This window comes from Eleutherodactylus coqui, chromosome 7, assembly GCF_035609145.1.
Source record: "Eleutherodactylus coqui strain aEleCoq1 chromosome 7, aEleCoq1.hap1, whole genome shotgun sequence".
Classification (NCBI taxonomy): domain Eukaryota; kingdom Metazoa; phylum Chordata; class Amphibia; order Anura; family Eleutherodactylidae; genus Eleutherodactylus; species Eleutherodactylus coqui.
In genome coordinates, this window is record NC_089843.1 from 197,803,455 (window position 1) to 197,820,880 (window position 17,426).

The 17,426-nt window shown below is 45.7% G+C and overlaps 1 protein-coding gene across 1 annotated transcript; it reads right to left on the reverse strand.

Annotated features, from left to right (window-relative positions):
* Positions 1 to 6,920: 6,920 nt before the first annotated feature.
* LOC136573574 (vomeronasal type-2 receptor 26-like) lies at positions 6,921 to 7,721 on the reverse strand. The gene has a single exon (XM_066574845.1). It carries the CDS (start codon positions 7,719 to 7,721, stop codon positions 6,921 to 6,923), a length of 801 nt encoding a protein of 266 aa, XP_066430942.1.
* Between the last annotated feature and the right edge of the window lie 9,705 nt (positions 7,722 to 17,426).

Sequence of the window (17,426 nt, forward strand, 5' to 3'; positions counted from 1 at the left end):
AGGACCGGCCTACAGTGTCACCAAGCTCCCATCGGTGAAGTAGGCGAAGGGGTGCGCCTTACACCTTCTTGGATGGGGACAGCTAGACGCTGCGCTGGGAAAAACTTCAGTACACTCTGGACGCAGGCTCATACCTGCGTCCGGGGGGGTTGGGCAGCAATGCCAGCATGTAACACGGGAAAAGAGACAGTGGTGTTACCCCTAGGCGATGATTAGCCTTCGTTCCACCTGGTGTGGTGCTTAGATAAGATGTGCCAGCGTGTGTGACTTGCTGATTATGGTCAGTCCCAACTAAATTGTTAGGGGGGGGGGGGTGACCACCAGGCTCTTATCCCCAATTTGGCTTAATAGTGCAATCTGGGAGCCTCATATGCATCCATACATGCTGCCCCTGCTGTTCCCTATTTATTCTGAGGTGTTTCCATCACTTTCTGATGTTTTCAGGTGAATCACACAGCCTCCCCTATGCAGAGCATGTGTCACCTTGAAAAATGCTTGAGTCTCCCATTGACTTAAATGGGGTTAGTTACTAGAAATGAGCTCTCGAGCATTACAAAAAGTTCAGCTCGAGTAACGAGCGCGCAAGCATTTTGGTGCTCGGCTGCTCGCTCATCTCTAATATTTAAGTTAAAGATCTGGGACACCCATGTTCAAGAGGACGATCTCAGGTGTGAGGCTAATATTGGTTTTGCAAATACGGCTGAGTGATCTTTGGGTCTCCTCCCAAAATTATTGTAATAGCGGGCATGAAAACCAAATATGGGTGAATGTGCCAACATTATCTGAGCATCTCCAGCATAGAGGAGAATAATCCAGGTCTATTTTGTTAAGTAAGGCTGGGGTTTTATACCATCTGGAGGTGATTTTATAGTTTCATTCTTGAAACCTTGTGGATGGGGAGAAAGAATGAGAGTTGCGTAAGATAGCTTTAACTTCATCTGCGGTGAAACTGGTGTTTAGTTCGGACTCCCACCTGGAAATAAAGGAGGGTTGTTGCTTAATCTGTATTTTGTGTCTTTTTTTACTCTCAGAAAGTAAATGTCACATCAACTGATATTCCCTCTGCTATTGGGGGAAAAAAAAGAATGCAGGCTATCCGTAAGCAGAGAGGTGGTGAGGAAACACCTAGCTAATATTAATTACTGGTAATTCAAGTCTTCTGGTCCAGATAAATTACTTCCTGGGATATTGAAGGAAGTTACAGAGGTAATTGCTGAACCACTAACCGTAATCCATGAAGAAGTTATTTTCATGAATACTGAAATATTTTGTCTTGCTGTTTCATTAGCGGTGTTTGGGAAGAACAATATTTTTATTAACATTACATTAATGTACCGTACTCTCTTACATTTGTGAGTTTTAAACACATTTCCACCACTGTGCTATAGTACTTCATTCTTCTGACAGGGTAGCCAGCTGCATGTGGGCATAGTAGGCCTTGTTTAAAAAAAAAAAAAAAAAATTCTGAAAGTATGAAAAACAGTGACCCTGTTATCTGCCAAGAGATGTATTGTGACAACTTAGGCACAAAAGCCTGGTTAATGGTGGCTATTGTAATGCTTTCAGATGCTGTGCTGGCATATAGTTTACCACAAAGCCTGAAAGGAATATTGCACCCAACAAAAATAAGGGTGCCAATATTACAATACTGTGCCCTTCACCTGATAACGAAACAGCCAGAGCTGCCCTACACATTTCTAAACATACATGGTTCGCTTAGTACCTTAATAAAAAAGGGAAATTTGGTTTCACATTGTCTTTATTTCATTATTATGATTTAGAAGGCTAGTTGAGAACAATCACTACATATTGGTTACTAATTTGGCAAACTTCTACACTAACAAAAAACAAAAGAGGTGCCAGTTTGCCAAATTAAAACCCACGTCAATGGTCCTCGTTGTCTTGTGAGTCCTTTTCTAAACAGCTGCCAATAAATATCTAGCTATAAAAAAAAAAAAGGAAGTGCAACCGGCTTAAAAAAATAATACTATTTGGAGAGAACAGTTCACTTGGTTCCTTGTGCGTAGTTCATCTGCCACGCAACTGCTCCCTGTGGACTCAGAAAGTGGTCCTCGAAGATGTCCCTGACTCAGAGTACAGATGCTGCTGCTCTGCCATGCAGTGTGGGATCATCCCCAACATCCGCAGGAAGAGTTGGAGTTAAAGCCTCTTCTGAATTCCAACGTTCATCAATGTTCTGGCAATAATTTGCAAAACCACGCAGGCTCTAATTACTGCACACATGTTGTCAGTGCTGAAGGGCACTGTGCAAAAATCTTATGAAACCTTAGACCAAATCCCTCATCTGCACAATGACAAATGGACATAAGCAAGGAAGAACCCACGGTTCTGGCAAGTACAGCTGGTCATCACAAAGTTGCTGACTGATTTTGGAAGACCTGAAAATGAGAGCATACACAACGCTTCCGTAGGCCCCAATATTCACAAGCAGAAAATGATAGTTGCTATCAGCAGCTGCCAAAAGCACTACCGAAAGGTACTGCCTATAATTGAAATACTGGGACGTTGAGTGTAGAATTTAAGCTCATTTGCAAACCATGGAGTCACCCACATTCTAGTCGCACAAACTTGCATGTTTTTATTGTTATTCTGGATGGCATCACACAGTCCTCTCTGCAATATCAGGCTTAACCAGCATTGAGCTACAATGCGTGAAAAGGGGCGACAGCATCCAGTGATATGGGTAACAGATGTTAGGATGATGAAAATAGTAATATTTTAGTGTAATTACTTCCCACACTGTTTCAAAAAAGATGCAGAATTTTTACTAAACACGCTGTTGCAGAGCAGAAATATTACAACATGGAAGGATAAAAGCAAATTTATTTACAAGGGCACTGTTATTCCTTGATCTAACATGCTGCACTTTGTACATAATACAACTAAAAGCCACAGTCGGGGAAAAAAAAAAATTATATATATATATATATATATATATATATATATATATATATATATATATATATGAATATTATATGATGTTTGCCTATAAATTCTAGCTGCTGTATTGCTCAAACGAAAATGTCTTATTGTGGGAAGTTTCACACACTTTTATGAGCCTGTTGTATACTTGTGATTGCTCAATTAAAAACTTTGTAACAGTTCGCTGTGTGAATTTTTATATGGTGGCTGTGGTAATAACAATTGAAGATGGTAGAGAGAATAGGAAGGGCTTCAGTGATTCAGGAGAATGTTGGTAAGTCATAGGCTGGGACCTTCACTACTCCAGGGATGGAGTGGTTTGATGAACTGTACCTAAGGGTATTATTACGATCGTGTGGGCAAACTAAGCACAGGGCCCACATGATCGTGCCCAAAAAGGGAATGGATGCACGCACACAGGTTGCATTAGGGTCACAGGGGTTTCAAGCGACTGACCCTGTGCTACATCGGAGGATGGCATGGCCCTAACTAAGCGGGGGATTCACCCCAATAAAGGGCTGCCCAGCGGTCTTCAGATCTGGGCCCTAGCTGATCCTAGGAGCCACGCACCAGAACAGGACGCATTCACATGCCATATGACAAAGACTGAACAAGAAGACAGAGAGAGCCAGAATACACAGCATACAGCAGCTACAATGCAAACACTAGTAACATAAGATAAGCTGAATATAAATACCAGGTATTAGTTGACATTTTGTACAAAACATGGAATCTAGCGGGCCAACTTCACGGCTCCTGGTTATACCACTAGTCCCTCACTAACCAGGAGTCTAGAAGAACCGGACACAGTTTCATACAGCACGCTGCAACCAGAACAAGTCAGAGAACAGATCACACAGTCAGCTGCAACAGGAACAAGACAGAGCACAGATCACACAGCCAGCTGCAACAGGAACAAGACAGAGCACAGATCACACAGCCAGCTGCAACAGGAACAAGACAGAGCACAGATCACACAGCCAGCTGCAACAGGAACAAGACAGAGTACAGATCACACAGCCAGCTGCAACAGGAACAAGACAGAGCACAGATCACACAGCCAGCTGCAACAGGAACAAGACAGAGCACAGATCACACAGCCAGCTGCAACAGGAACAAGACAGAGCACAGATCACACAGCCAGCTGCAACAGGAACAAGACAGAGTACAGATCACACAGCCAGCTGCAACAGGAACAAGACAGAGCACAGATCACACAGCCAGCTGCAACAGGAACAGGACAGAGCACAGATCACACAGCCAGCTGCAAAAGGAACAGGACAGAGCACAGGATACCTGCTTACAGGCACAGGCTAACAACAGACTACAACATATAGTGGAAACCACACTGACTCCACCCAGAACTCACATGCACAAAGATGAAACTCACAGCAAGTCCATGTGTCCTCATACAGGGGAGATAGACAGTCAGCCACGAAAGCTGACATAGGGAACTGTGTCAGGAATCCACCGTCTGACACACAGAGTAAGACATAAGATGTTTGGAGGCTCCACCTGTAAATGGGGAAAGGAAAAGGGAGCTGCATGTGCTGCAGACCAGGACTATAGGTGTCCAAACCGTTTACGGGAAGCAAAGAAATACAACCAAACTTACTTGCCAACACAGTTCAGAGTGGGAACAAATTACACATACCTGATAACAAGTTACAGAACACAGAGGTAACATGACTGCTCACCCTGGGACCCAGCCAGAGACTGACCAGGAGCTGGGTTTATATGTGAGCACAGACCCAGGACATTGGCTAGCAGGAAGTACCACACCCAGCCAGCTCAATCAATTAACCCTGTAAGGGCTGTGCTGCTTTGAAGCTTATAACTACAGATCCCAGCAGCACACATAATAGGTATGGCTACTTACATTTCTACAAGAAGGAGGTGGGTTGAGGAGATAAGATAAGTGGGTGGGTTACCTGACATTTTACCAGAAGTAGGCGCTTTGACAAGATATGTTCAAGCTGTACTACTCTTTATTATTAGGGGGTCATATTTTTTCAAGATTACTTCTAGAGATGAGCAAGTATACTCGCTAAAGGCAATTTCTCGAGCGAGCATTGCCTTTAGCAAGTACAGTTAGGGCCAGAAATATTTGGACAGTGACACAAGTTTTGTTATTTTAGCTGCTTACAAAAACATGTTCAGAAATACAATTATATATATAATATGGGCTGAAAGTGCACACTCCCAGCTGCAATATGAGAGTTTCCACATCCAAATCGGAGAAAGGGTTTAGGAATCATAGCTCTGTAATGCATAGCCTCCTCTTTTTCAAGGGACCAAAAGTAATTGGACAATGGACTCTAAGGGCTGCAATTAACTCAGAAGGCGTCTCCCTCGTTAACCTGTAATCAATTAAGTAGTTAAAAGGTCTGGGGTTGATTCCAGGTGTGTGGTTTTGGATTTGGAAGCTGTTGCTGTGACCAGACAACATGCGGTCAAAGGAACTCTCAATTGAGGTGAAGCAGAACATCCTGAGGCTGAAAAAAAGGAAAAAATCCATCAGAGAGATAGCAGACATGCTTGGAGTAGCAAAATCAACAGTCGGGTACATTCTGAGAAAAAAGGAATTCACTAGTGAGCTTGGGAACTCAAAAAGGCCTGGGCGTCCACGGAAGACAACGGTGGTGGATGATCGCCGCATACTTTCTTTGATGAAGAAGAACCCGTTCACAACATCAACTGAAGTCCAGAACACTCTCAGGGAAGTAGGTGTATCTGTCTCTAAGTCAACAGTAAAGAGAAGACTCCATGGAAGTAAATACAAAGGGTTCACATCTAGATGCAAACCATTCATCAATTCCAAAAATAGACAGGCCAGAGTTACATTTGCCGAAAAACACCTCAAGAAGCCAGCCCAGTTCTGGAAAAGTATTCTATGGACAGATGAGACAAAGATCAACCTGTACCAGAATGATGGGAAGAAAAAAGTTTGGAGAAGAAAGGGAACGGCACATGATCCAAGGCACACCACATCCTCTGTAAAACATGGTGGAGGCAACGTGATGGCATGGGCATGCATGGCTTTCAATGGCATTGGGTCACTTGTGTTTATTGATGACATAACAGCAGACAAGAGTAGCCGGATGAATTCTGAAGTGTACCGGGATATACTTTCAGCCCAGATTCAGCCAAATGCTGCAAAGTTGATTGGACGGCGCTTCACAGTACAGATGGACAATGACCCCAAGCATACAGCCAAAGCTACCCAGGAGTTCATGAGTGCAAAAAAGTGGAACATTCTGCAATGGCCAAGTCAATCACCAGATCTTAACCCAATTGAGCATGCATTTCACTTGCTCAAATCCAGACTTCAGACGGAAAGACCCACAAACAAGCAAGACCTGAAGGCTGCGGCTGTAAAGGCCTGGCAAAGCATTAAGAAGGAGGAAACCCAGCGTTTGGTGATGTCCATGGGTTCCAGACTTAAGGCAGTGATTGCCTCCAAAGGATTCGCAACAAAATATTGAAAAAAAAATATTTTGTTTGGGTTATGTTTATTTGTCCAATTACTTTTGAGCTCCTAAAATGTGGAGTGTTTGTAAAGGAATGTGTACAATTCCTACATTTTCTATCAGATATTTTTGTTCAACCCTTTAAATTAAACGTTACAATCTGCACTTGAATTCTGTTGTAGAGGCTTCATTTTAAATCCAATGTGGTGGCATGCAGAGCCCAACTCGCGAAAATTGTGTTACTGTCCAAATATTTCTGGCCCTAACTGTATCTCCCCACTCGAGACTGAAGGTTCAGGTGCTGGCGCGGGGGAGCGGTGAGTAGCGGCAGTCAGCAGGAGGAGCGGGGGGGAGAGAGAGATCTCCCCTCCATTCCGCCCCGCTCTCCCCCGCAGCTCCCTGCCCGCTGCCGGCACCCGAACCTTCAGTCTCGAGCGGGCAGGTACTCTCTAAAGGCAATGCTCGCTCGAGCAATTGCCTTTAGCGAGTATACTCGCTCATCTCTAATTACTTCCTTTTTCCCAGCAAATCAATTTTTCTATTCATTTCAGATTTAAACATGATAATAAAACATTTTGGGAAAAACACACAACCTAAAAGTCCAATGCTGGAAGCGATCACTGCAAATATCTCCACCACTACTATGTATTTCCCTCTGGTGCTCAGATAAGCTGGGATCATGGAGATCCAGACACTGCAGAACAGCAGCATGCTGAAGGTGATGTACTTGGCTTCATTAAAACTGTCCGGTAATGTCCTCACCATGAAAGCCAGAACAAAGCTCACCACTGCCAGGAGCCCCATATAACCCAACATGGAGTAGAAGCAAACATCTGAGCCTTCATTACACTGAATGATGATCTTTCCAGGATAAGACTGAGTGTCAAAGTCCTGGAATGGAGGAGAAATAGACAACCAGATAACACAGATGACAACTTGTATAGATGAGCACAGCAGCACAATGGTATAGGGAAGCTTCACATTCAGCCATTTTCTCCAGGGGCTTCCAGGCTTTGTAGACTTAAAAGCTACACAGACCATAACAGTCTTGGCAAGAAGTGAAGAGACAGCTACTGAGAAAAAAATCCCAAAACTTGTTTCCCGGAATCTGCAAGTTATGTCAGTGGGACAACCAAGAAACAAGAAGATGGAGAGGAAGCTGAGGATGATGGAGACCAGGAGGAGATAACTCAGGTTCCGGTTATTAGCTTTAACAATAGGAGTGTCCCGGTGGGAAATAAATATTCTAAATATGAAGCCAGTCACAATACATCCAAAGACTGAGACACCGGAAAATATAGAAGCCATTGTATCATTCTGGTAGGAGATGAATTCCAGGACTTTGGGCAGGCATTCGTCTCTCTTCTCATTTGGCCATTCATCACTTTGGCATTTTATACAGTTCTCAGCATCTGTAGGAATATTTCATAATATATTAAATGCTATTTATGTTTATCTATTTATTATATTGATCAATCTAACAGGGCTAAAACTACCACTGAGCAGGAGTCGAACCATTTTGGGGTGTTGACTCTTTTGGTGAGGATGTGGACCCCATTAACACTCTCAGAACTGTTAGCTGCCCATCCTTGAGTGGAAGCAGGCAGCTAATCAGCAGTGACAAGCTGATTGAGCTCAGGGGCACCAACATGTTCATGATACATACCAGGGGTGTAGCTAAAAGCTCAAGGGCCGGAGTGCAAAAGTTCACATCAGCCCCTCCCCCCCCCTCCTCCTGTACCCGTACACATAGATAAACCATGCTGATACAGCTGCAAAAATGAACTTACATACATGCTGGATTGCTTGGCATAAGCTTTCCAAACATGACTCATTTCCTGGACTATGTGAAAATTAGTTTGCAGCCCCTACGCTGTTTTCAGGGTGTTTGTTGCACTTTTGAAACACATCAAAAAACCTCTATGCGGTATTCAAAAACCACGTGTGTTTCTAAGAAACTGCATACACTATTAAAAAACAGTTGTGGATTTAAACAATACCATATGCAGATTTCTGACGATTTTTAAAATTGTATATAAAGTGTAAAATAATATACAGGAGATACCCAGGTTATAGGGGCATGGTCAATATTACTATATAAAGGGAGATGTAAAAATTATACCACCTGCTGATTGACTGACTCACTTATTGACTTGCCACTAATTCTCTAACTTCCCAGTGTCATACTAGCTTGAAATTTGGCACAACCATTTTTTGGGTCGTATATAGAGATGAGCGAACATACTCATCCGAGCTTGATGCTCGCTCAAGTATTAGTGTGCTCGAGATGCTCGTTACTCGAGACAAGCACCACGCGGTACTCGAGTCAATTCCATTTCCTTCCCTGCATATTTTGTGCCATTTTCTGGCCAATAGACATGCAGGGAAGGCATTACAACTTCCTCCAGTGACGTTCCAGCCCTATCCCACTCCCCTGCAGTGAGTGGCTGGTGAGATCAACTGACCGCCGAGAACTTAAAGCTGTCCCGCCCGCGGCTCGCTTAAGAAACAACGCTGGCAGAGATTAGGGAGAGTGCTGTTCCTGCTGTTGCTGCTATAGGGAGAGTGGTAGGCTACTGTTAGCGTCTTCAAGAGCCCCAACGGTCCTTCTTAGGGCCACATCTTACCGTGTGCATTACTGTTGTGGCTGCTGGGAACAATTTTGCCCAAATTTTTTTTTTCATTTTGGGCTGTGCAGACTATTGCGTTCTCAGTCTGCAGTCAATTATACAGAGTATAGGGGCAGTACTGGTGAGGCAGGGACAGTGGTAGTGTAGAATCCTGTCAACAAGTACCCCAAAAAAGCTCCTTAGGACTACCTGTGACCGTGTGCATTACTGTTGTGGCTGCTGGGAGCAGTTTTGCACAATTTTTTTTTCATCTTGGGCTGTGCAGACTATTACGTTCTCAGTCTGCAATCAATTATACAGAGTATAGGGGCAGTACTGGTGAGGCAGGGACAGTAGTAGTGTAGAATCCTGTCAACAAGTACCCCAAAAAAGCTCCTTCTTAGGGCTACCTGTGACAGTGTGCCTTTTACTTCATGGCTGCTGGGAGTTGTAGTGGCTCACTATTAGCCAGCTAGGCCTTTTTGCAGCCTAGCGTATAATTTTTTTGGCCTGCAGTGTACGTTACATAACCGCTGTGAACCTCCAAGTGCAGGCCAATAATTGCATAATTTTTTTCTTAATTAGATTTTATTAACAGTTTTTCATACAACATAGACATAATTTAAGGGCATCGGGGAAGGGACCAAAAGTAAAAAGGGGAGGAGGGGATGGGGAAAAAAATTATATATATAACAAACCAAACAAAACAAAACATCGGAGGTATAGTTCCACTTTTTTGTATACATCATTGTCTTATATCTGTTGCTTACAAGTCAAACGTTATTGTGTGGAGAGTTGTGACCGGGGGTGTGTGTTTGAGGGGGGATAGGCGGCTATGTGTGTGTGACTAGCTAGGAGATGGATGAGGGAGGGGTGTCTTGATGTACCTAGGTTCGGATTACCTTATCTGTCTTAGGGGCTCTTGCCACGCATCACCCCGCCTCCAGGGTTTCGATCATAGGGGATTGGATGTCGTGTAGTCCAGCCAAGCCGCCCAAAAAGATAGGCTAGGGGGTTTGGTAGCAAATCTGCGCCTATAAGCCTCCTCTAAATGGAAGGTGCGCTTCACTGAGTTTCTCACTTCCAGAATAGAGGGGGTCTCTTTTGATCTCCAGTGTCTGGCGATTGTCAGACGAGACACGAGGATAATATGCGAGGTAAGGGCCGAGTAGAAGGGGGACAAATTGTTAGTGTTCAGGAAACAAAGGGCCAATGCCGAGTCCGGGGATACAAACTGGTGTGTGACCGAATAAATAAAGTCAAATACAGTGTTCCAGAAAGATCCTCCGACTGGGCATGACCACCACATGTGGAAATAGATGCCTTTCGCACCACATTCTCTCCAACATGTCTCCGAAACCTCTCTATTCATTCTAGATAGTCTTGCTGGGGTCAGGTACCAGCGGAGGAAGATCTTTTGGGATGTCTCCCAATGGGCGATACCATGTGATATTTTTTTAGTCCAGGCAAGTGCACGGGACCATTCCTCCAGGCTGAAATGTTGTTTAAGATCAGTTTCCCAAAGCAACATATGGACTGACTTGGATTGTGTTTCCTGCAAAAATGAGTTCTCGTAGAAGATTGATATGCCTCTGGGAGTACCCGTAGGAAGAGAGAAAAAAATGAAAGCCGCCTTGGGGAATATTGGTTTATGGATTTCGAAGGACTGTAGTGTTTATCTTGATCTAAGATATGAAAAACCCAGTTTGCTTGGGAGATTAAATATTTTACTTAGTGTGGGGAAATCCATTATGGTTCCTTCGTCACAGAGATCTCCTATTTTTCTGACCCCACAAGACTCCCATTTTCCGTATTCGAAATCTGGGAGAATGGAGGAGAGGAATCTGAGGGGAAGGGCCGTAGCCGAGACCTTGTCTGAGGCCGAAGAGGTCAGGTGGTTCCAAATCTGAGCCGATACCTGGAGACTTGGGAGCGCATGTGGCGGCAAAGGCGGTGGTCTAACTCCCAGCAGGGAGATCAAGGGGGCGCCCAAGCTTGCAGTTTCTATAGCCGCCCTTTTTTTGTGAGATGGTGTAGTCCACCACTGTTTAATTTGGTCTAGTATAACCGCATCGAAGTAATGTCTGATATCGGGAGCTCTCATACCCCCTACCTCAAATGGCTTCGCTTAGGTGGAGAATTTGATTCTAGCATGTGAACCTCCCCAGATAAATCGGTTAATAAGGTCTTGGAGTTTAGACAGGAATTGTATGGTGATTGGGATTGTTATTGTTCTGAAGACATACAAAATTCGTGGGAGGATCATCATTTTAACAGCTGCAATTCTACCCACCCAGGATATGAAGGGTTTACGGAAATTATTTAGAATTCGAGGGATCCGATTAAGGAGTGGCAGGTAGTTTTTGGAGAAGGTAAGAGAGCTTGGGTACGTTATATTAATGCCTAGGTATGGGATAGATTGTTCACACCAAGTGTAGGGAAAAGAGTTTGAAATGGCTTGTGTTGTTTTGGCGTTCAGTTCGAGATTTAGCATTTGGGATTTTGTGTTATTTATCTTGTAATAGGAAACCTCTCCAAATTGGGTTAGAGTGGTTTGGGCATGCACCAGTGAGGAGGTAGGGTTGGTAATTGCTAGTATGACATTGTCCGCGTATAGTCCAATCTTATGTTCCTGTGCTGCCATTTTGATCCCCTGGATACCTTGGTTGCTCCTGATTCGTTACGCCAGCGGTTCCATCACCAGGGCGAATATTAAAGGCAAAAGGGGGCACCCCTGTCTTGTGCCGTTAGAAATGGCAAACGAGGGGGACAGACATCCTGAGGAGAGAACCCTCGCGGAGGGCGTTGAGTAAAGGGACATGATTGCTGTTTTGATGGGCCCTGAAAAGCCGAACCCCTCCAGGGTGGCTTCCAGGAACCCCCAATGTATTCGATCAAATGCTTTCTCAGCATCTAGTGCCAGAAACATTGCAGGTATACAGTTCCTTTCCGCCACGCTGACGAGGTTCAAGAACCGCCGGGTACCATCGGGGGCCTGTCTCTGAGGGACGAATCCTACCTGATCTGTTGCTACCAGCGACGGGAGGACCGAGAACAATCTTACACTTAGGAGTTTCGCGTAAATTTTGACGTCCGTGTTCAACAGGGAGATGGGCCGAAAGTTAGCCGGGGTTCTGTTTTCCTTTCCTGGTTTGGGGATTGTAACAATCAGAGCCACCAACATTTCGGATGGGAAGGAGCCACCTTTCATCGCCCCGTTGAACACAGACGCCAAATGTGAGGCCAATAAGGGGGCAAATTTTTTATAGTAGCCGTTTGAGAAGCCGTCCGGGCCTGGTGTCTTGTGAGGCTTTAATAGTTTGATCGTGTCTATAACTTCCTGTGAAGTAATTGATGTGGAGAGCTCCGCTACTTGCTCGGGGGTTAGTCGGGGGAGGGACGTATTTTGTAGGAAATTTTGTATTTCTTCGTTTTGGGGGGTGATGTATAGTTGGGTTGTCTTTCAAATTGTATAAGGAGGAATAGTATGTGGCGAATGCCTCTGCTATCTTTTGGGGTTGGAGAATTTTCCTACCTTGGGAGTCTAAAAGAAATCTGATTCTTTCTTTAGCTTTAAGCTCTTTAAGTTGTTTTGCTAGGAGTGCACCTGTTCTATTGTCATGTGCATAAAATTGCATTTTAAGTTTCTGAAACGTGATATCATGTCTGGTGACTAGCAGGTTTTGGAGTTTTGCCCGGAGTTTGAAGAGATCTGCTGTTTTCTGTGGGGATGAGTCGTTTTTATTTAGCGAGTCTAGGGATTTAATTTGATCCGTTAGGCGGCTAAATTCCTCCTCTCTTTTCCGCTTTGCTCTAGCTCCAAACTTTATAAACATGCCTCTCATAAAAGCCTTGTGTGTATTCCACACAGTGGATGTGTTTGGGACCGAGCCTACATTGTTATCAAAAAATCTCTCTAGCTCTTCCTTAAAGGGGTTGTCCCGCGAAAGCAAGTGGGTCTATACACTTCTGTATGGCCATATTAATGCACTTTGTAATGTACATTGTGCATTAATTATGAGTAGAGATGAGCGAACGTACTCGTTACGAGTACTTACGCACCCGAGTACCGCCATTTTCGAGTACTGCAGTACTCGGGCGTAAAGATTCGGGGGGCGCCGTGGCGGCACGGGGGGTCGCAGTGGGGAGTGGGGGGGAGAGGGAGAGAGAGAGGGCTCCCCCCTGTTCCCCGCTGCTCCCCCCCGCACCGCCGCGCCTCTCCCCGCCCCCCGGCGCCCCCCGAATCTTTACGCCCGAGTACTGAAGTACTCAAAAATGGCGGTACTCGGGTGCGTAAGTACTCGTTACGAGTACGTTCGCTCATCTCTAATTATGAGCCATACAGAAGTTATCAAAAGTTATTCACTTACCTGTTCTGTTGCTAGCGTCCTCGTCTCCATGGTGCCGTCTAATTTTCAGCGTCTAATCGCCAGATTAGACGCGCTTGCGCAGTCCGGGTCTTCTTCTTTTCTGAATGGGGCCGCTCGTGCCGGAGAGCGGCTCCTTGTAGCTCCGCCCCGTCACGTGCCGATTCCAGCCAATCTGGAGGCTGGAATCGGCAATGGACCGCACAGAAGCCCTGCGGTCCACCGAGGGAGAAGATCCCGGCGGCCATCTTCAACCGGTAAGTAAGAAGTCACCGGAGCGCGGGGATTCAGGTAAGCGCTGTGCTGTTTTTTTTTTAAGTCCCTGCACCGGGTTTGTCTCGCGCCGAACGGGGGGGCTGTTGAAAAAAAAAAAAAAACGTTTCGGCGCGGGACAACCCCTTTAAGTAGTTGTTCGTATTCAGGTTGGTTAAAGATGTGATCGTTTGGTCTCCATGGGGAAGATGGGGAAAGGGGGAATTTCTTTTGGAGGAGTAAAGATATGGGGGCGTGGTCGGACCACGTGATAGTTCCGATCTCAGCCCGTAGAACCCTCCTTCGCGACAACAGGAATAGATCCATTCTGGAGTAGGAGGAGTGTGGCAAGGAAAGGAATGTATAATCCCTGTATAATCCGTGTAGGCACCTCCAGACATCGTATAGTCCCTCTGAGTGTAGGATCGGGACGATAGGGTATGGGCCTCTGTTTTTCGCTGAGGAATCTAGCGAGGGGTCCAGCACCGCGTTAAAGTCTCCTCCAATTACTAAATGTCCCTCTTGGATTTTAGCCACTTCTTCCAAAACGTGTCTAAAGAATTTGGCCTGGCGTTTGGGAGGAAAATAGACGTTCACAAGGGTATAAATAGTGGCATTAATCTCACATACTAATATTACAAAGCGGCCCAAAGGATCTGCATATAACTTTCTTTGAGAAAATGCTGCTGTCTGATTTATGGTTATTAGTACTCCCCTTTTCTTTTTTTCTCAGTTTGAGGCAAAGAAGAGGTGCAGGAATTTGGGGTGGGTGCAAGGGGGGTGTTTGTCCCTCAAGAAATGGGTCTCCTGGACAAAAAGAACATCTGAGTGGGATTTAAGGGCCTTTCTCCAGAGCATGCTACGCTTAAAGGGGCTATTCAGACCCTTTACATTTAAAGATGTAATCTTAAAGGGGTTGTCTCGCGGCAGCAAATGGGGTTATACACTTCTGTATGGCCATATTAATGCACTTTGTAATGTACATCGTGCATTAAATATGAGCCACACAGAAGTTATTTACTTACCTGCTCTGTTGCTAGCGTCCCCGTCGCCATGGATCCGTCTAATTCTGATGTCTTCTTGCTTTTTTAGACGCGCTTGCGCTGTGCGGTCTTCTTCCTGGTGAATGGGGCCGCTCGTGCCGGAGAGCTGGTCCTCGTAGCTCCGCCCCGTCATGTGTGCCGATTCCAGCCAATCAGGAGGCTGGAATCGGCAATGGACCGCACAGAGCCCACGGTGCACCATGGGAGAAGACCCGTGGTGCATCGTGGGTAAAGATCCAGGCGGCCATCTTGGTGAAGGAAGAAGGAAGAAGGAAGACGTCGCAGAGCGGGGATTCGGGTAAGTAATAAAAAAATTTTTTTTAACACATGCTTTGGGGTTGTCCTGTGCTGAACTATGTGCCTATGGAAAAAACCCGTTTTGGCGCGAGACAACCCCTTTAATAGGCATAACTGGCGGGTGGGATAAGAGCATGGTTACCGTGTCGTTCCGTCATGTTTAGTAGAGAAACATACTGGGGAAGAGACCTCCTAGAAAACCATTTGTAACCAACGTTAACATAAAAATAGAGGTAAACCTCAACATTGGAAAATATCAAAATGTTGTTCAACTAGAGCCAAGAGGCACTGGGTGAATGAAAATTGGGGGGAGGTAGCATTTCTAACCATCCATATTTGGCTCCCTAAAATGGAAAAAGAGAGTACAAGCATGTAGCTTGGTAGGACATCATATTACGCGTGTCGACCATGCTTGTCTGCGGTCGACCACCCTTTATCGATCCTTGAAGGGGATCTCCCCGTCGGCCCCGGGGATTTCTGAGAGATTGAAACTTCCCATGACTTCAAAAGGGACTGGCCTTCTTCCACCGATGTTGCAACATGGAGAGTTCCGGTTTTAGAAATCAGGAGTTTGGTGGGGAAACCCCATCTGTATTTGATGTGCGCCTCTCGCAGTGCTGCTGTGATTTCTGCAAATTGCCTGCGTGACTGTAAGGTAGAAGCCGAGAGGTCTGGAAATATTTGTATATTTTCGTACGGGGCTGGGAGAGTTCCTCTACGTCTTCCAACAGACAGTATTTCTTCTTTAATTTTGTAGAAGTGGATCCTTGCCAGGATACCTCTTGGTGCGGATTCAGGAACGGAACGAGCTTTCGGGATCCTGTGAGCTCTGTCGATGGCGCATTCAGCTTCAGGAAGATCCGGGAGAAGTGTTTGAAGCATCTTGAGTAGATATTGAGGGATGTCGGGAGGGGACACTGTCTCCGGGATTCCTCTAAATTTAAGATTGTTCCTTCTAGATCGGTCTTCCAGATCAGTAACTTTTTCTCGTACTTCTTCTTCTAGGTTTCCGTGTGCGTCTACCAGTTCGTTGTGGGCTTTAGTGAATTCTCCTAATTTTTGTTCAATATGGTCAGTTCGGGTTGCCAATTGGTCAATATTGGATTGCAGCTGTCCTGAGAGGTTTTGTATGTCTTTAGAGATATCTTTTTGTAGTGATAACAACATATTCTTCAGTGTGTTAGTGGTTAGGGGGCTCTCGGTGTCTGGGTATGCCTGGAGGTTATTGGAAGGCTCTGCCAGCGGGGATGCTCCTTGCAGTTGATTGTTCTGGCTTTTTTTCGCTACAGGGCCTTTAGAGAGGGGAGAGGTTTCTTGGGCGCTCCTCTTGCTGCTCCCTTTGTTCGGGGAAGTTGGGCTACCTGGGGTATGGGAAAGAGAGCCCGGAGTTGAGATCTGAGATAGGGCTGTGGAGTCTTGGGAGCTAGGTGCCTCCTTGGTTTCGGGGTTATTCGGATGAGAGGCGGCGGGGCTATTCCTGTTGCTGCGAGGGCCCAGGGGGAAGAATTCCGGAAGTCTTCTCGGGATGGCCGGCTTTATGCGGTGCTTTCCCATCCTGGATAGTCAGTGCAAAGTTATGTAGCTTGGGATAATCACTGGAGTTATATAGAGAAATCGGGCGAGGAGGACCGGTGTTTGTGGAGAACGTTGGAAGACGTATTCAGGGTGGTCGATGCTATTCAAGGTTCCATTAATGCTGGGTGGATTTGTTATGAGCTGTTATGGAGCCGCATTTTTACGGAGGGGTTTGCTTTATTCAGCCATGCTATTCCAGCTTGAGTGTGGGAGTGCGGCGGTTCAGTGTCGTTGCAGGAAATATATGGGCATACAGATTTGCTGCTTAAATGTCCTTTTCCTAGTTCTGCTTGGGCTTTGGACAATGGTAATAATTATAAGCAGGCAGGGAGGGAGGAAAACGTCCGGGGACAGCGAATTCGCCATTTATTTTTGAACTATTTCTTTCACACTGTGAGGGTCTGAGTGGGATTTTCCCTTTGTTTTATGCTGTGGTGAGAGGAAGTCTGAATTTCTGGTAGACTTAGCAAGTGGGCTGGGAGCTTGCAATATATCAAGTGGCCAGTAGGTGGAGGTAGAGATTTACAAGAAAACCCCCTGCAGGGGGGTTCCCTTATTGTGCCGTGGAAGGGTCTCTCTTTATAGCCCGCAGGCTTAGCTTTTTCTCTGTGGAGGGTCTCCGGTCTGCCTAAAGGAGGTAAGGGAGCCTGGGTCTTCTAGCGCTGTGTTTTGCTGTTTTGCGCTCCCAGCAGCCTCTCCTATGCCTGCCACTGCTTCCAAGGCTTACTCCCCCTCCTCTCCACAATGTCCTACCTCCAGCCACCGGACTCCCGCTGATCGCCGCTCCTCCTCCGCTCCTCTGCGCCTGGGGATGTCCTCTCTGTCTTGGTGGGTTCCTCCGCTTTCTCTTCTCCCATCGCTGCCGCGCCT

What these genes read in the sequence shown, in the direction of transcription:
- LOC136573574 (XM_066574845.1), bottom strand. Translation starts at nt 7,721, where the DNA reads ATGGCTTCTATATTTTCCGGTGTCTCAGTCTTTGGATGTATTGTGACT.